The 16458-nt window shown below is 37.3% G+C and overlaps 2 protein-coding genes and 1 non-coding gene across 3 annotated transcripts; 2 read left to right on the top strand and 1 right to left on the bottom strand.

Annotated features, from left to right (window-relative positions):
* The first annotated feature begins 2525 nt into the window (after positions 1-2525).
* On the top strand, positions 2526-10051 carry LOC127809547 (uncharacterized). Its single transcript, XM_052348415.1, has 4 exons — positions 2526-3593; positions 3714-3764; positions 3895-3967; positions 9697-10051. Exons 1-4 carry the CDS (start codon positions 2869-2871, stop codon positions 9853-9855), a joined length of 1008 nt encoding a protein of 335 aa, XP_052204375.1. The 5' UTR covers positions 2526-2868; the 3' UTR covers positions 9856-10051.
* A 550-nt stretch (positions 10052-10601) lies between these two features.
* On the bottom strand, positions 10602-13845 carry LOC127809415 (putative pentatricopeptide repeat-containing protein At5g13230, mitochondrial). The gene has a single exon (XM_052348176.1). The coding sequence runs from the start codon at positions 13739-13741 to the stop codon at positions 11258-11260; it is 2484 nt and encodes an 827-aa protein (XP_052204136.1). The 5' UTR covers positions 13742-13845; the 3' UTR covers positions 10602-11257.
* Positions 13846-16169: 2324 nt separating this feature from the next.
* LOC127810725 (small nucleolar RNA SNORD36) lies at positions 16170-16255 on the top strand. Its single transcript, XR_008025536.1, has one exon. It is a non-coding gene; the product is annotated as a small nucleolar RNA SNORD36 (small nucleolar RNA).
* The last annotated feature ends 203 nt before the right edge of the window (positions 16256-16458 follow it).

Raw genomic sequence — 16458 nt, 5'->3', positions numbered from 1 at the left:
TTGAGGAAGAATCCTTTTGGTAGAAAGACGTCCCCATCAAGGGTGAATAGGTTTGATGCTTTTATTCGAAGCTTAATTCATTGGATTGCCATGCAGCACTGTGACCAAAGCCCACGCCTCTCTCTTCATGCTTGCCCTTTATTTAGAAGCCCATCATATTTCTTCTTTACATCTTTTTCCCCAACCAATTTTAATTGCCCCTATGGAAACCCAGAAAACATATGCAAACATCCCAATCTATAGATTCCATTTCAACCCCAACAATCACTTATTGAACTCCCCTCCCCCCCCCCACCATATTTTACAAATATATATATATATATATTTACGTGTATATATGACCCATTTAATTCCCAATATATGCATGTCATGTGGCATGGCTTCTATATATAGAGAAAGATGTGCATACATACATTTTCATACATATATACATATGTATATATATAAACCATAGTTGATGGGCTGTGAAGAAAGTCAGCAGCTTTTCAGGATAAGAGAGCAGCAGCCAAGCCATCGTTGTTCATTTTAAACTATCACAGTCTTTGAAGTTCGAGAGAGGGCGCACAGTATTTGCAGGGGAGGTGGGGGGCACATGGAGGAGGAGAAGGGAATTAGGAATGTGAAATGAAGCTAGAAGGCCACGTCCCACTGTTTCAATTCTCTTGGGTTTGGGGAAACACCATCATCATGCCTATCTGCCCAATTAATTAAAAGTACATATATGTGTATTTATTAGTTTATATATACTACTATACTATTGTTATTCATCCTACCTAGCTCACATATCGTATTATGTGCTTATTTATTTAATTCAGTACACATGCACTATTATTTATGGCAATTGTAGTCATTATGCCATGCCATTCAATTGAGTGATCACTTTTTAAATTAATGGCGTCTGAAAGCTAAAGCCCTAAAAACTGCTGCTTTACCTACAAGTCTATGCCACATACAATCGCTTGTACCTTGATGAGACAAAAACTGTCTTTCTATCAAACAAAGCATCACACTCCAACTTTATGCAAATAAAAATTTTATATACATAATATTTTTTTCCCTCAAAATTGTAAGTTTAAATAAGGGTCAACAGTTCCAAAATGACCACTCTTTTTATCTTATTCGATGGTTATCTTAATCATTCTGCCTCCATATTAATGTTTGATTTTTTTATAGAACAATGAGTTTGATTAAAAAAAAATTAAAATCAATATAGTATTCACATGTATATATATATATATATGATTATTACTATTATTACTATGCCATTATGCATGAATAATATGTACGTTATAGACCTAATCACAACAACTTCATGTTGCTTGAATGATTATACTAGGATGATGTAGTTTTAATAATGGGGTTATTAATTAGGATTTGTAGAATTATGTGATTTGAAGGCACTGTAATGAGAACAAACATGTCATACACACCATCAAAACCGAGACACTGCTTTAATCAAATTAGCTAGCAAGGGTCAAAAGCACAGGTCACATGGAATCTTTTTAAAATACTGAGTGATGTCATATATATATATATATATGTAAATACTGGTTTCTGTGTACTATTTGTTGTATTTGTATAACCCAACTGGGACAGAGTTTTTGTGGTCGTAAATCCATTCCATGGTCGGGCTAAAAAGGACCTTTTCGTGATATTCCAAAGAGAGAGAACCTTTTTGGTAATTTAGGTGCCTCCAACATGCCCTGAAGTTGTTACCTGGAGGACCCAAAATTAAATTATTATAATGACATTTTATAACAGGTGGGACTCTTAATTTTTCGTCTCAATAAAGAAAGAAACTTATTAAAATTTGTCCTCCAGTTATCATATATATATATAATAATTATAGTCTATTATATAAGCAAACATTTTGCGTTAAGAATTCCTATCAAGTTTTTATTTTGTAAATGTGCTTCAAGTTAATTATGTTATTTGTCATCTGAAATTTAAAATTATAATAAATTCATTTTTTGGTTACATAATAATTGGGAGCATTTGGATTTAGGTCCGAACATCTTAAATTTGAACACAAAAATGGCAGACTTTGAAATATAAATATTTAAAATGATAGAAATTGAAATGATATTATTTGAAATTTCTTTATCAAAACACAACCTTGTGTAGTTTGCTTAAAATACGACTAAAAATGTTTTTTTTTTTTATTTAAACCATAATAACCTCCATATATATCACAGTAAGAGTTGAGCAATTTTACCATATTCCTAAAAAAGCAAGTGTTAAGTGGTATCGCTTTATCACTGGATTTATAGTCCAATGATAGATGATAAACTCAAAGTTTTGCAATTGTTTATTTACTAGTTATATATGAAATTAATGGTAAAATTTTACCTACTAAAATAATTCGAATATTTAGTTAAAATTTTCTATCTTTTACTTGCAAGTCCACAACAAAAATCACCCGTCAAATATATTTACATATTGGGCATATATATATATATATATAGACACACACATACGCGCGCGCACCCCCGTAAAAGAAAGAGAAAAGAAAATTAATTAATTAATATAGGTGACTGAGCACCATCGATCCGTCTGAGGAGCTATCTTCCATTTGCAACTATTTCATCCCCCACAAGCTTCCAAACTAAGGGAATTATGGAAAGTAAGATTTGCGAGGTTTATTCTTCTTGTTGTCCTCTGATATGTTTACGATAAAACACCAACCCGATCTTATCTGGTCAATGGCCATCTCTTCCTCGCTCGATTCCTCAATTCCAAACCATGCTCTTGGAGGAAACCAATCTCTCTTCCCAATCTGAATTCCCACAGTTTCACAAGCTTCCAATATTCGTCCATGGCCGACCCCCAAATCGGGGATAACCTGTCCGGGCTTCTGGGTTCTTCACCATGACCATGATTCCCGCTCGAAACCTCTCCAAACAGCATTGTTTGGCCGGTTATGGTGGCTCGGAGTTTTTGGGTAATTTTATGAGTCGATTAGAAGGGTATGAAACTTGCTTAGGATTCGATCTAGCCGTTGTTCCCATGGCCGAAGAAGAGTCTAGAACTGAGAGTGTCAATGAAGCCGCCTCCAGCTCCAAGGATGAGAGAGACGAAGGGTGGCTCCAATTAGGTATTGGCGGCGGCGGTGGCCGCGGTTGTGGCGCCAACCACGACAACCACCTCGGCCGTGTCGATCCGACAAAGTCAAGATCAGCCGGATTGGTGGAGCTTGATCTACTCTCCGGAGGCGCTTCACAACAAGAAAGGCCATTGCCGCCACTCTTTCATGTGCCGGAGTTCAGAGCTCCAAGGCCGGTTTCTACTAGTTATAGTTCTCCTAATTTGTTCTTGCAGTTACCCCCTGGAAATAGCCCCATGTTTCCTCATCATCAAGACATAAACTGGGCGTTTAGGCCTATTCCGAGAAACGTAACTGTAGCTTCCTCCTCGTCCTCTTCGTCGTCTTCGTCATCCTCGACTGTAATGCCGCCGGGATCATATTTCGGTCGACCGTTTCAACGGATGGGAGTAGATGTAGCAGCCGGGCCAAGTTTAGATTTCAGAATCCTTGATCCTCCTCGGAGACCCCATTCGGGGATTTGGTTTATGCTCCAAGCATCACAAAATCAGTAAGTTCAAAAATTTTATAATTACTCCTTTCTTGTTTTCATCTTGTCCCTAAAAAAAAAAAAGATAAAAGAAAAATCCTTTTATGTTTCTGTTTCTCAGTATTTTCTGATCATTTCCAGGGCAAAAGAACCCTTTTTGCCTCAGATTCCGAAGAGCTACCTGAGAATTAAGTAAGGAACTGTTTATCCTCTTTTTTCTCCTGCAACTATATACATATACATATATATATGTATATCCTTTTCTTTTCTTTTCTTATTATAAAAAAAAGGCTTTAATTTGTTTTGATTGTTTCTGTTTCAGGGACGGAAGGATGACAGTGCGATTGCTGATGAAGTATCTGGTGAATAAGCTGAGGTTGGACAATGAATCAGAGGTATGTAGTACCATCATTGCATCTTCCATAAATTTCAAATGCTTTTACTGGTTAAAGAACTACTTCACTAGTACCACGGCTCCTTGTAGCTTGCTCCCCCATGTCAAGCATAGAGAAATAAAATCCGGAAAACAATAATATATATATACATATAAACTAGCTAGATAAAATTGCCAAAATCCCATCCCGACTATCGTCATAACGAATATCTTTTACGTTTTTATTAGACATAGAAATCTATTTATGAACCCGCTCACAAAAACGTTGAGGTTATTATGGCGCCTTGCCATTAGAGACCTGCACAAACGTATAGTTGGTGAGGGAAAAATGTGACACAAACTGCGCAACGAAATGCACTTCTCCTAGTGTGCTGGTTATGATTTCGGATGGCGTCATATTTAGGTGGGAAGTATATTTTTCTAGGTAGCCCTTTTCTCATTCCATATTTGTGTTAACTTTTCTCTCGTAATCCATTGTTAGTTATTAGTGTTTTAGTGATGGGATTAACGTTCTAAGGATGAAGCGAAGGAAAATGAGAAAACAACCCCCCACCCTCTTTTCCTGCCCCAAACAAATGGAAGGAACGTGGCTTGTTCTTTGTTTGCTTGGATCCAAATATACTCATGACAGTAACATCTCAATCCACACGCACGCACACACACACACACATATATATATATGTATGTATTTATGTATTTCCTAAAAGCAAACTAATGGGCTGCTATGAATTTTAAAACTCTTTTAAGATTGCTCGAGAACTCTCAGAAACTGGAAAAGCTTTCTGTATCGTGGCCAACTAGTGGATATGTGGACTGTAATTGACACCCATATATATCCAGTTCGTAACATTCTAGTTCAAATAGTATATGGGGAATTGGAGACACATGGTGCATAGCCCTTTTGAATCATATACGTAGAACTGTTGAAAAAGGTCAAATCATATTGAGAATCTCCAATTGATGAACTCTTTAAATTGGGTTGTAGATTTCTCCAATCAGATTTGCATCCTTAAGCCTCTAGTTTCCACCTTGCCAGCAATCAATTATTGCGGCATCCTTACTTCTCCCAAATAAAGGCCAGTGACCCTTTTGAAAGAATGAATCTGCCGCTTTTACTTTGAGTTTGAATGGCTAGCGCTTTACATTTTTGTAGCCATGAAATTTGATCTCCCCTTGTCCTACCCTGGAAGCATATATACCAATACCAAATGATGACCATTCATCTGATGAATCCAAGTCTGAAGTAGCAGACTCGTGTATGTTAGGTAAAATCTAGAAATTTTTTATATTTTCCAAGTATAATTAAACCCTATTCCAGTAATATGCTGTGGTAACACATTTTTTTAATTTTTGTTTTCTCATTAAACATTGACTTAATTAATCATATATCTAGGATAACTTCCACTTAGGCTTAATATTATTTATTTTGAATCTTTTTTTTAAAATAAAAATACAATTAAAAATGAATAGAAAGATAAGAGTTTATGTAGCTGCCGGATCTCACACAATATATAGGATAAACGCTTCTTCTTGTTGTTGTGTATTTAGCATAACTTCCAACTTTTTACCTTATATCCTTGATCAAAATCGCAGTTAAACTTGAGTAGATATCTTGCTCAATTTTCTAGATTAATCTATCCGTTACTTCAAGCCCTAGAAGCATGAAACTCACCCAACTAGCTAGAATTCGGCCGCAGCACGGTAACACACACAGAAAATTGAAGTACTGTTTTAGTGCTCTAGACAAATATTATCTCATCTTAGATTTCAACTGGATGGATTGTAAGGAAAAATTAATCATATTGAGCAATGATATATGTCCACTTACAAAATCAACTGGAGGGTTAATTTGTTTTGTTTTTTGTTAGGTTAAATAAAGGGTTTGAACACTCGGAATAGAATGCGTCCATCATGTTGAGCAAAATTTCCCATAGTTGCTTCAATGAGCTTTTCTTTTATCCTGTGAATTAAGCATGTTTCAGTTCATCACTAATTTGTGTCTTTTTTGAATTCTGAGATCTTGGAGGTGACGAACTCCGTGTTTGTTGAATAGCCAAACATGTCCTTGCAGTCTCATCCTTCCGTATAGTCTAAGCAAAATTAGTATAATATATTGCTAAGTGTTTTTTTTTTTCTTTTGCTAAATAAAATTATGGAAGCAGTCTATAATTGCTAGTTCTTTTATCTAGGAGCTAGTTTAGATGATGAGGAGATTTTTATGCATGCTGATAGATGTAAATGTTTGTTTATTATTGAACAAATAAAAGGAAACAATGACTAAGAGGAGGAAGAAACTAGTTTTGAGTATAAGATGAGATCTCTGGTTCACACGTCAGATGATTAAGGTTTCGAAGGACATTAATGAAGCGAATGGAAAATAGAATCTTCATTTGATACCCATTTTGCGTAGTTAATTGAAAATTTTATTCCGTGTGGTATCGATATGTTTTCCTTGCTCAGTTGTATGCAGTACATCTATATGTGATATATAATATTAATTAATTAACAGATTCTAGGTTGCCAACAAAGGTGTGTGAGACACACAACATTCCTACTTGTTTCTTTTATTCCGAGGTCTCTCGCAGATATAATTTAACATTCGGATCTTCTTGTGACAATACCATGACCATGATTTGGATGCCTCTATTTTCTTTCCTTGCGCTTCATGCCATGAAACCAAGAATAAATAGGATTACTTTAATATTATAGCTAGAAACTTTGCTTCAATAGAACATCACCTTGGAACAAGCAAACAACCTTGAAACTCCCTCTCTCTCTCTCTCTCTCTCTCTCTCTCTCTCAGTTGAAAGATCATTTTTATCCAATCCAACTATCTCTCACCTAAAACACAGGTGTCTGGTTACATATATACAGGCGTTTGCTCCATAAAATATTCTCATAAGACATTCTCCTTGCTTTTCTGCACATATGACCAGAATTTTCAAGGTTATATACATGGTGTTGAGATCACCCGTAGCCTGACATATGTCCCACCGGCCAGGAAACTTTAAAATTCACGAATCATATGTATATTCCTACGTATTTATTATAGAGTAAAGTGGAACTGCATGTCCACGTCTGTCTATATATCAGTACATATATGCGAGAGAGAGAGAGAGAGAGAGAGAGAGAGAGAGAGAGAGAGATCGGGTTGGAATGGAGCTGGCTGTTGGGTTGCATTGTTTTTTGAAATTAGTATTGATTATGCATGAGTGATGATAAGGCAGCCACGACCATGGAGAAGGAAGCACTGAGAAATAATTTTGTGTACACAAGTCATGAATAGAATTAGTAGCACTGTAGTTATATATAACCGATAATCGGAGTTGAGTTGTAGTGAAATAATAGAAGATAATAGTGGTCAGTCCAAAATTTCATATTCAAAACCCGAAGTCACAATTGTTCTTCTAAGTTCTAAGCTTTATAATCTTAGTCACGGAAACTCCACGTATATAGATATATGGCTGGAGCAGTATTAATCAACGGCGAGGGAGATAAAGAAAGGTCGGGCATTGGAGAGAGACGCTCACTTCAATTCCTTTATATTACTGTTATTATGGGGCTGCCTTGACTTTTTAAATGATGTGAAGAATCAATCATCTTCAAGCCGGCCCCTATATATATAGTTGACACTCATTACCACATTAATTAAATCTTTGATGCCAACACTTGGAAACCGTGTGTTGTAGGCCCATCATCCATCTCTTTGATCCCTCTCTCTGCCTTGCTCTTGGTTTCGATCGTCATGCTTTCGCATGCTTGAACTCAGCTGTTTGCTTCCCGACACCCAACGTAGGGCCTGGACTTTTTTTCCCAGAAATTGTGCTTGTAATAATAAAGGAAAAGGGCCTCGGCTCCATCAAAACCCTAAGTGCTGCACTTCCATGGAAATTAAAAGGCGCCCCTCATCCTATCGACACTCACTCACATAAAGGTGAAAAACAAGCCCTTTATTTAATTTTACGTGGGAGAAAAGCAATGCATATGCATGAGACAATAAAATCTGCAGCCCAATCATTCCCAGCCGTTTGAGAGACTTTAGCAAATACATATATATATATATATATATATATTTAAACACCACCCAGAAACCAGGAAAAAAATCCGATCTCTTTTAGATTAATCCTCGAAATCCTAAAAAGAATTAAGAGCTTGCCCATGTTTAAGGATATATTCTTCATTATACCCTGTGTGTGCATATACATATAGATATAGATATAGATATGGGTAGATAGATAATGTAGAGAGAAAAATCAAAGGGCCGGTCGGTCATGTGGGAATATTGAGGAACTTTTAGGATTGGTTTGCTGAGAGAGTAGAAAATAGGAAGCACCATGAATGAGACGTGCATGAGATTGGAAGACATGGCCATTTTGCTTTGTATGCATATGTAATCATGCTAGGTTTGAAAACAGGGACCAAAAAGAAAAAACAGAGAGAGAGAGAGAGAGAGATCAAAGCTTGTACCCCCATATATACGACGTCGTGCTTCTTGGATCACCAAGATTTGTTGTTTTAATAATTTCATTTATCTATATTTTGAAGTGGCATGAATCATGAGTACTAGCTAGATACATGTATAACTCATAAATTAGGTACACTAATTACTTTTGAAAAAATTTAAACCCTTGATCTCATCGTCAAATCAATCTTTCAATTACAATTTTTGTTTCCCATATATATAATAATTAAGTTACTATTAATTTTATAATATATAATATTCATTTACGTATAAATGTTTCCCAATTGGGGATGGATGACTTGTGGGGAAGGGGCAATGGAGGATGAAGTGTAGAAGATTATTAAATTCAGTAGAAAGCGATCGAGAGTCCAAGGGGTGATGATTTTGGCTTAGGGGCAAAGACTTGGTGGGTCAGGTAATGATTAAACTCTCAATGGTGGGATGTGGGCGGGCAGCCCCTTTCAATCTCCTGCCCCCTGCCTGATCCTTTTGAGTAAATTAAATTAAATTAAATTACAAACACAGAAGGCAAAGTGGGTGGGGGGCGAGGCAACAAACAAATGTGATATTACTAGCTAGCTAGCTAGCTAGACGTTCAAGAAGGGGTTACGTACGTATGTAGTCCTAAACTAGGCTGGCTTCCAGTACTAATAATTAAAAATAAAATCATGTAAAATATATATTTATAATAACAAATCACTTTAATGTCTAATAAAGATTATTATTATTATTATTATATATCTAGAGTTTGAGTATTCTAGCACACATTAATTAAATACTAATAATTATAGCTAACTCTATGCTTAATTGGGAAAAAAGAAAAAAAGGGGGTGGTGAGTTATCTTAAACCGCCCTTGAAGACTCCTCCATTGGATCAACAAATTAAAATGGATGGATTGTGATGGGAAGTGCTTCTTCCTCTTTCCATATCTTTATTTCACACGTACGTGCTTACGAAATCTAATCATAACAATCATATATATATCTAACACCCATATGCACACACACACACATGTAATAATTAAGCTTCACCTAATTAATAAGCCCAACATGCATCATCGTCTTTTGTCCATTAAATCTAATAGCCATACCTTTACATGATTACTAGCTAGCTACTAAGTAATGTTTGTTTGTTTGTTCGTTCGTTCGTTTGTTTGTTTGTTTGCTGAAATGTACGTAAGTGACGTTTGTTGTTGTTTGTTACTATAAGATGAAATGATATTTGCTTTTGTTTTGGGGCGGCGCATGATGAACGCGCACGTGTGCAGATAGAGATAACATGTAGAGGGCAAAAGCTGCTGCCTTTCTTGACATTGCAGCACGTGCGAGATAACATATGGAGTCCCAGAGACGCCGCGGTGACTTTGCTTTCAGACTCCGCGGGTACAGACCACCTCATGGTTCTACACTATGCCAGGAGTGCTTAATAATCCACTAATTAAATAATTAATTAATTAATTAAGGAAACAAACGCAAATGAATACATGGATTAACCACTCCCTCCCTCCCTCCCTCCCTCCGATCTGATCTGATCTGATCTGTTGTATCATTGCCATAAATTATGCCCCTCTTACTTTCCTTTTTTTACCCTTTTCCCCCCAGCTCTTAATTCTTATATTTCTACCCGACTTTTGTTGTTGTCTATTATTATTCTTGCTTGGTTTTTGTTTTTCTTTTCTTATTATTATTATTGTTATTCATTTGGTTTTCTAATTGATGAAGGTCGTAATAGTAATAGTAGTAATAGTAGGGCCAAACCACGTGGGTTTGGTATTTATTTATTTTCTTTTGGTGTATTGTTCAGATTCAATTTTTCTCTAATTAAATTTCCATCTTTGTTTTTTTTTTTTTTTTTTTTGGTTTGGTTGGATTTCTTTCTTCCTTAGTGTCTTTATTTTGATTTACTTGTCTTAATTAATTAGCTTGATGGAATTAAGGTTGGATGTTTAGCATTACTATCACCTAACTTAGGGCTTAAGACCACTCTCTGCCAATTGGGTGGGCCCTTTGGAACCCAACTCACTGTGGTCACCACATCCAACCACCACAATAATTTTGGGGAAATGCATCGGAATGGCAAGCAACACAGCCTGCATATAAGTGATGCTTACCACGTCCTCTGTTCCCCATAAATAAAGACATTATAATTGCAAATTATCGTTCCTCATTTTTAAACAATAAAAATGTACTATTGTATTGTATTACTCAGTATAAAGATTATTTTAGTATCTTGCTTATAATTTTACATATTATAATTTGCATATTGTAAGTTCATATTTTTTTTTTTTCTTACTTTTCCTTTGTCAACATTTCGAGACAATGAAAATAAATTTAGGTGTTATTTAGTATTTTGAATTATTTCAATCTATTATTTTAAATTTTATAAATTCAAAATTGTAAATTTGTGATTTTTATTTATAATAAAAATTAAAACAAAATGAGTTGAGACTAATAAAAAAAAATAGCAGCTGACCCGTGGACCAGACCGCAAAGGCCCATGGCCCCAAATTGGCCAAACAAGGCAGCAACGCCCAGCCCGTGCAGAATGGCTGTGGCCCATGATGGGTCTGTCCCTCCACTGTAGCCAGGTCCGGCCACAGCATGTGCTGCCCCAAGAAACTGGTTGTGTCAGCCCAACACCGCCAATTTGATTTCAATAACTTGAGATTTCATACGATGATGATGATGATGATGATGAGTGTGAGTGTGAAAAGAACAATGATGTTAAGTAGTCTGGAAAAAGGGAGGCCAGGCGCAGTCTGATGAAGGATGGTATTTCACCTCTTCTCGAACAATGATTCAGTAACTTAGGTGAAAAAAAAAAAAAACTCACCAATAATCACCACAGGAGCAAACTCCGCCACGAAAGTGATGAAACCGATTAATATCTCTTATCACAATCTCTCGCTGGACAACCTTCGATATACACTTGATTGCAGCATGACAATCCGGACATATTCGGAGGTTCTTTATGATCCGAATGGGGAGTCCAAACGATGTCCTAATAAGCCCGAAAGCCAGAGCCAATCTTTCACTGTGAACCCACAAGAGCCTCGCCTTTTCATCGTCCTCTACATCAAGCAACACAGCACTGCAATTGGCCACAAATCCAGCCTTCTTGGTCTTCATGTTTAGCCACTCCAGCATGCCGTAAATTAGTTTTGTGTCAGGGTGTGAAGCATCCCCAACGATGAAACAATGGACTATGCCTTGGATCTCAATCCAGCTTAGACCTGGTTCTTTCTTTACTCCTCTCTTCTTCATGTTTTTCCGGACAGAAGCTACCTTCTCCCATCGTCGTGCTGTCGCATACATGTTGGCGAGCAAAACATGCGCAGCGTCATCTTGTGGTTCCATCTCGAGCACTCGCGTGGCTGCAATTCTCCCGAGCTCAATGTCCTTGTGAATAACACAAGCCCCGAGCAAAGCGCGCCAAACCATGACGCTTGGCTCAAAGGGCATTTCCTCGATCAGCTTAGCAGCCCTGTCAAGATGACCCAATCGCCCCAGAAGTCCTACCATACAAGTATAGTGTTCGACACAGGGTTCAATGCCGTAGTCGCCCACCATGGAAATGAAGTAATCTTGACCTTTGTCTAACAATCCCGTGTTGCTACAGGCTGAAAGGACGCCAACGAATGTCAACTTGTTGGGTTCAATTTCAGATTTTTGCATCTCCTCAAAAATGCCCAGAGCCTCGCCGCCCAGACCATTCATGGAGTATCCTGATATCATGGCATTCCATGATACTACGTCCCGCTTGCTCATCGTGCCAAAAACAGCAGAGGCATCCTTAATGCTACCACACTTGGCGTACATGTCGATCAAAGCATTGCCAACGGCTACATCTTTGTCATAGTTGGTCTTAATAGTCTGCGAATGAATTTGAGTACCCGGATCCAAGGCTGCTAAGCCAGCAGAAGCACGAAGAACACTAGAATACGTTACCTCAGTTGCTCCCACTTGGTGTTCGAGCATATGTTGAAACAGATCAAATGCCTTTTCTCCCTCTCCTAATTGTACATAGCCCACAATCAAAGTGTTCCAAGTTACAACATTTCTGTTTTTCGACTCCAAAAATAGTTGCAGTGAATCCTCCATCTTTCCACATTTGGCATAGACGTCCATCAGAGCATTGGAAGCGAATACATCCGAATCAAGACCAACCTTCAGTACGTGACAATGGACTTGCTTCCCCAAGTCGAAGGCCACCATGGATGCGCATGCTTGCAACACGCTAGAAAAAGTAAACTGGTTAGGAATAACCAAAGTTTGCCTCATTCGACAAAACAGTTCAATGGCCTCCATGCTGTGGTCAGTCTGAGCGTATCTGGCAATCATAAAACTCCAAGGAATAACATCATTCTTAGGAATCTCTTCGAATACTAGCTGAGCATCCCCAATATGTCCAGATTTAGTGTACAAGTCAAGCAGAGAGGCGCCTACATAGGGATCCATCTCATAACGCATTTTTAAAGCACATGCATGAACACTCCTACCCACCTCAGCGGCCTCTAGGCCGAGGCAGGCTTTAAACACACTCACGAGGGTAAAATTGTTCGGCTTCAACCCCACCATCCTCATCAGACCAAATAATTCCAATGCTTCTTCAAAAAATTCATTTTCAGCAAAGCATGCCACCATCCCAGTCCAAGAAACCATGTCCTTGTAAGCAATTGCATCGAATACTTCTCTAGCAGCCACAACAAGGCCACAAACTGAATAGGCGTCAATAAGAGCGGTTCCTACAAACTCATTCGAGCCGTGCCCAAGTTTATATATAAAGGCATGCACGCTGCCACCCAACTCTGCCCACTCCATACTCGCAAGCAACTTCAGAATGGTAGTGAATACAAATGGGTTCATCTCGTGACCTTCTCTATGCAATCGGACAAACAACTCAACAGCCTCCACAAACCGCAAAGACTGGGCAAGCCCCTGAATCAGCGTAACATACGAAATGGTATTTCTTTCAGCCATTGCGTCGAACAGTTGGCGTGCATCCGACAAGAGGTCCGATTTGACATACATGTTGAGGAGCACATTTGATGCAAATATGTCCAAACAATCACCTCTCTTCAAGATGTCACAGTGGAGGGCTTTTCCATTTGTGGGGTCGCCATTTCTGATGCAATTCTGGAGCATACCGGCGTAAGCATGAGAACCGAACTCCAAGGGCGGTGGCATGGCGCAGACCATGAGTTCTTCGGTTGCAAGGGCAACATGGGTTGAGAATCCACAAAGCGAAAAACGAACCCAGCTGTAGGTTTTGCATTGCTTTGACAATGTCCTGCAACAGAGATGTCTAATCATGCGCTCCTTCCGAGTAGAGAAGCCGACGTTCAAGTCCCGAATCTTGGCATCGCTTGTAACTCCGGCGTAACCCAAATATTCCCGGGGTGGGTTCTCAAATTATCTCTTGGGAATTCCCAAATTTTGAGTCAATTTGAATGTAACATTAATGTTCGTATTTAATAGCATTTTAGTTAAAAGAGTAAAACTCAAGCCATCATTTTAGATAGAATCATGATAGATGGATATTATTTTTATACATTTTAAGTTATACAAAAAGGTATTATGACTAAAATATTTTTCACCTTTATACGCCTCACGTGCCTTTTATGTATCTTATAAGAGATTTTTTTGTCATTAGTACACCTTTATGTAGCTTAAAATATACACAAATATGTACCAATAACATTTTTGTTTTAGATGAGAGAAACGAGGTGACTAACTTTTTCCTGACGCAAGAGTACTAATTTTGTTGCCCAATAATATGTTCTCCACAAAAAGTGAGAGTCGAATTGGGAGGTCGATTTAAGATTGACAACCCAATTTGGTTGCTCGATGCCCTTATTTTTTTTAAATCTTGTGCTAAAAGAGGGCGTCCAATGAATAAAATAACCATCTTATCATTGTTAGATGTTATTTTACTCAATAAGAACATGATTAAATGGTTATTTCATTTGTTTGACGTCTCATTTTAACCTACACTTTAATTTAAAAAATATTTTTAAAATGGTTCATCATACACTCTTGAGTAATTTTACACCTTCATAATTTAAACTAGTCACGTTCTCATTTGGTTTTTAAATAACCCATTCCATTGTTTAGGTATGAAAAACGAAACAAGTATTTGCAAGTCTTGTCGTGAAGAAGTAAAAATAAAATATAAAATTAATAAAAAATTATTTAAATAAAAATTAAGTCATTTTAATAATTAAAATTTTAAAAATAAATTAATTTCACATCCACACAATGAACTAAAACTTGGCATAGGTGACGCCGAGGTGCTAGACGAACACTGGCCACTGTAATTGTAGCCTAATTGACCCCTTTAAGCGCTGACCTGACTAATCGGTATTGGGCGATATCTAGATGACTAAATCGATCGCCTAGCCGCATGAACTGCCTAGCTAATTATGCCCTAATCCATTTTATATAAATTGATTATTAGGGTTTTTATTTTCCTTTATCTCTCTTGTTGATTTCCCCTTCTCTCTCGCATGCATTGCCGCCAACTATCAAGCTCCATCTTAGTCCGAGGCTATTGTTGCCTCCAGTTCCATCACAACTTCTTATAGTCTCTACGCCATCAACCTCCGTCCTCGCTGTCGCGTCCTTGCTGCGTCAGCGTCGTTGTCGCCACTATCAAGCTCCATCTCCGCTTCCGCTTCCACTTCTACTTCCAACCCCTATCTCTCTCTCTCTCTCTCTCGTGCGTGCACAATGTGTTATTAGGTATTAGGTTTATTATGTTATTTGATTTGATTTTCTATTTATATGTTAAATATATTAAATATATATTTATTTCTATTTATATGTTAGATATATATATTCATGCTTATTTCAATTTTGATTTAATTAAAAATAATATCAAGTCACATCACAAAGTTAAAAAAATAAAAAAAACTAACAATTTTCCTAAGTCGTCCTAGGCGCGCTCCACTAGCGCCTAGTGCGTTTTAAAACACTGAATTCACACTCAATTGATGTGAAAAATATATATAAGTAAAATTGTGGGCATAATGGATAGTTTTATTATTAATTTTGATTTATTTGATAAAAGCATATCCTAACTTGACTCTACTTACCATGAATCTTAAACCTTTCTCCTTTTTAGTTGCATTCCGTTTGATTTTCATTATATTATTTAGTAACATATATATTTTATTTTTTATTAAATTTTAATAAATTATCAATTTTTTTAAATTAAACATATAACTATATAAATAACAATTTAAAGTACATTTATTCAAATACCTTATAAATTTAAATATTATCTAACTTTATTTATATAAGTAAATAAAAAAATAGTAAGCCAAATAGCCTCTAAAATCATTTCTCAAAAATGAAACAAGTTTGATATTTGGAGCAAAATTACCTGCGCACCCCGCTATGGGCTTTCAGCCAAGTTTAGGCCCAGTTACTGTAACTGAATATTATCAATTAGGGTTTCGCCTCCACTCTCTCTCCCTCCCTCTATATATACACGAAGCTAGCGTCTGCGAGGCTTCGCATTCGGCGGAGAGCGATTGAGCGCAAATTCTCTTCCTTTACGCAGCGTTGTTCTTGATTCGCTATGTATAGTTTTTCTTCTTCGGGCTGGAGCTTCGATTCGTCGTTCCCGTGGCGTTCTCGGTGCCCGCCTGTTTGTAAATAAAATTTCGTTTGTTTCGACTTTTGAAGTTTTCGCGGCGTTCTTGGGGGTATGTGTATGGATAACAGCGGAGAAGGGGGGCGCAGATGATGAAAAGAGATCTGCATATTTGGGCTGATTTTGAAACCATGAGGCTCCAAAAATCGAGCTTTTTAAAACTGATGATGCGCCCCCCTCTCCCATTCCCAATCCAGTTCACTCATCCTCGCTGCATTGTTCTTCCTGTTTGTTTGTTTTCCTTTGTGTGTTTCTGCCGCTCTTTCCCTTCCCTTCCAATGCCTACTCTTCTGTTTTTACTTTCTAAAATGTTACTGATATATCTTTGTAAAAATTATTTTATAAAATATAAAATATTTTAATCATAATATTT

This window comes from Diospyros lotus, chromosome 9, assembly GCF_014633365.1.
Source record: "Diospyros lotus cultivar Yz01 chromosome 9, ASM1463336v1, whole genome shotgun sequence".
Lineage (NCBI taxonomy): Eukaryota > Viridiplantae > Streptophyta > Magnoliopsida > Ericales > Ebenaceae > Diospyros > Diospyros lotus.
This window is presented reverse-complemented; position numbering and strand designations above follow the sequence as displayed.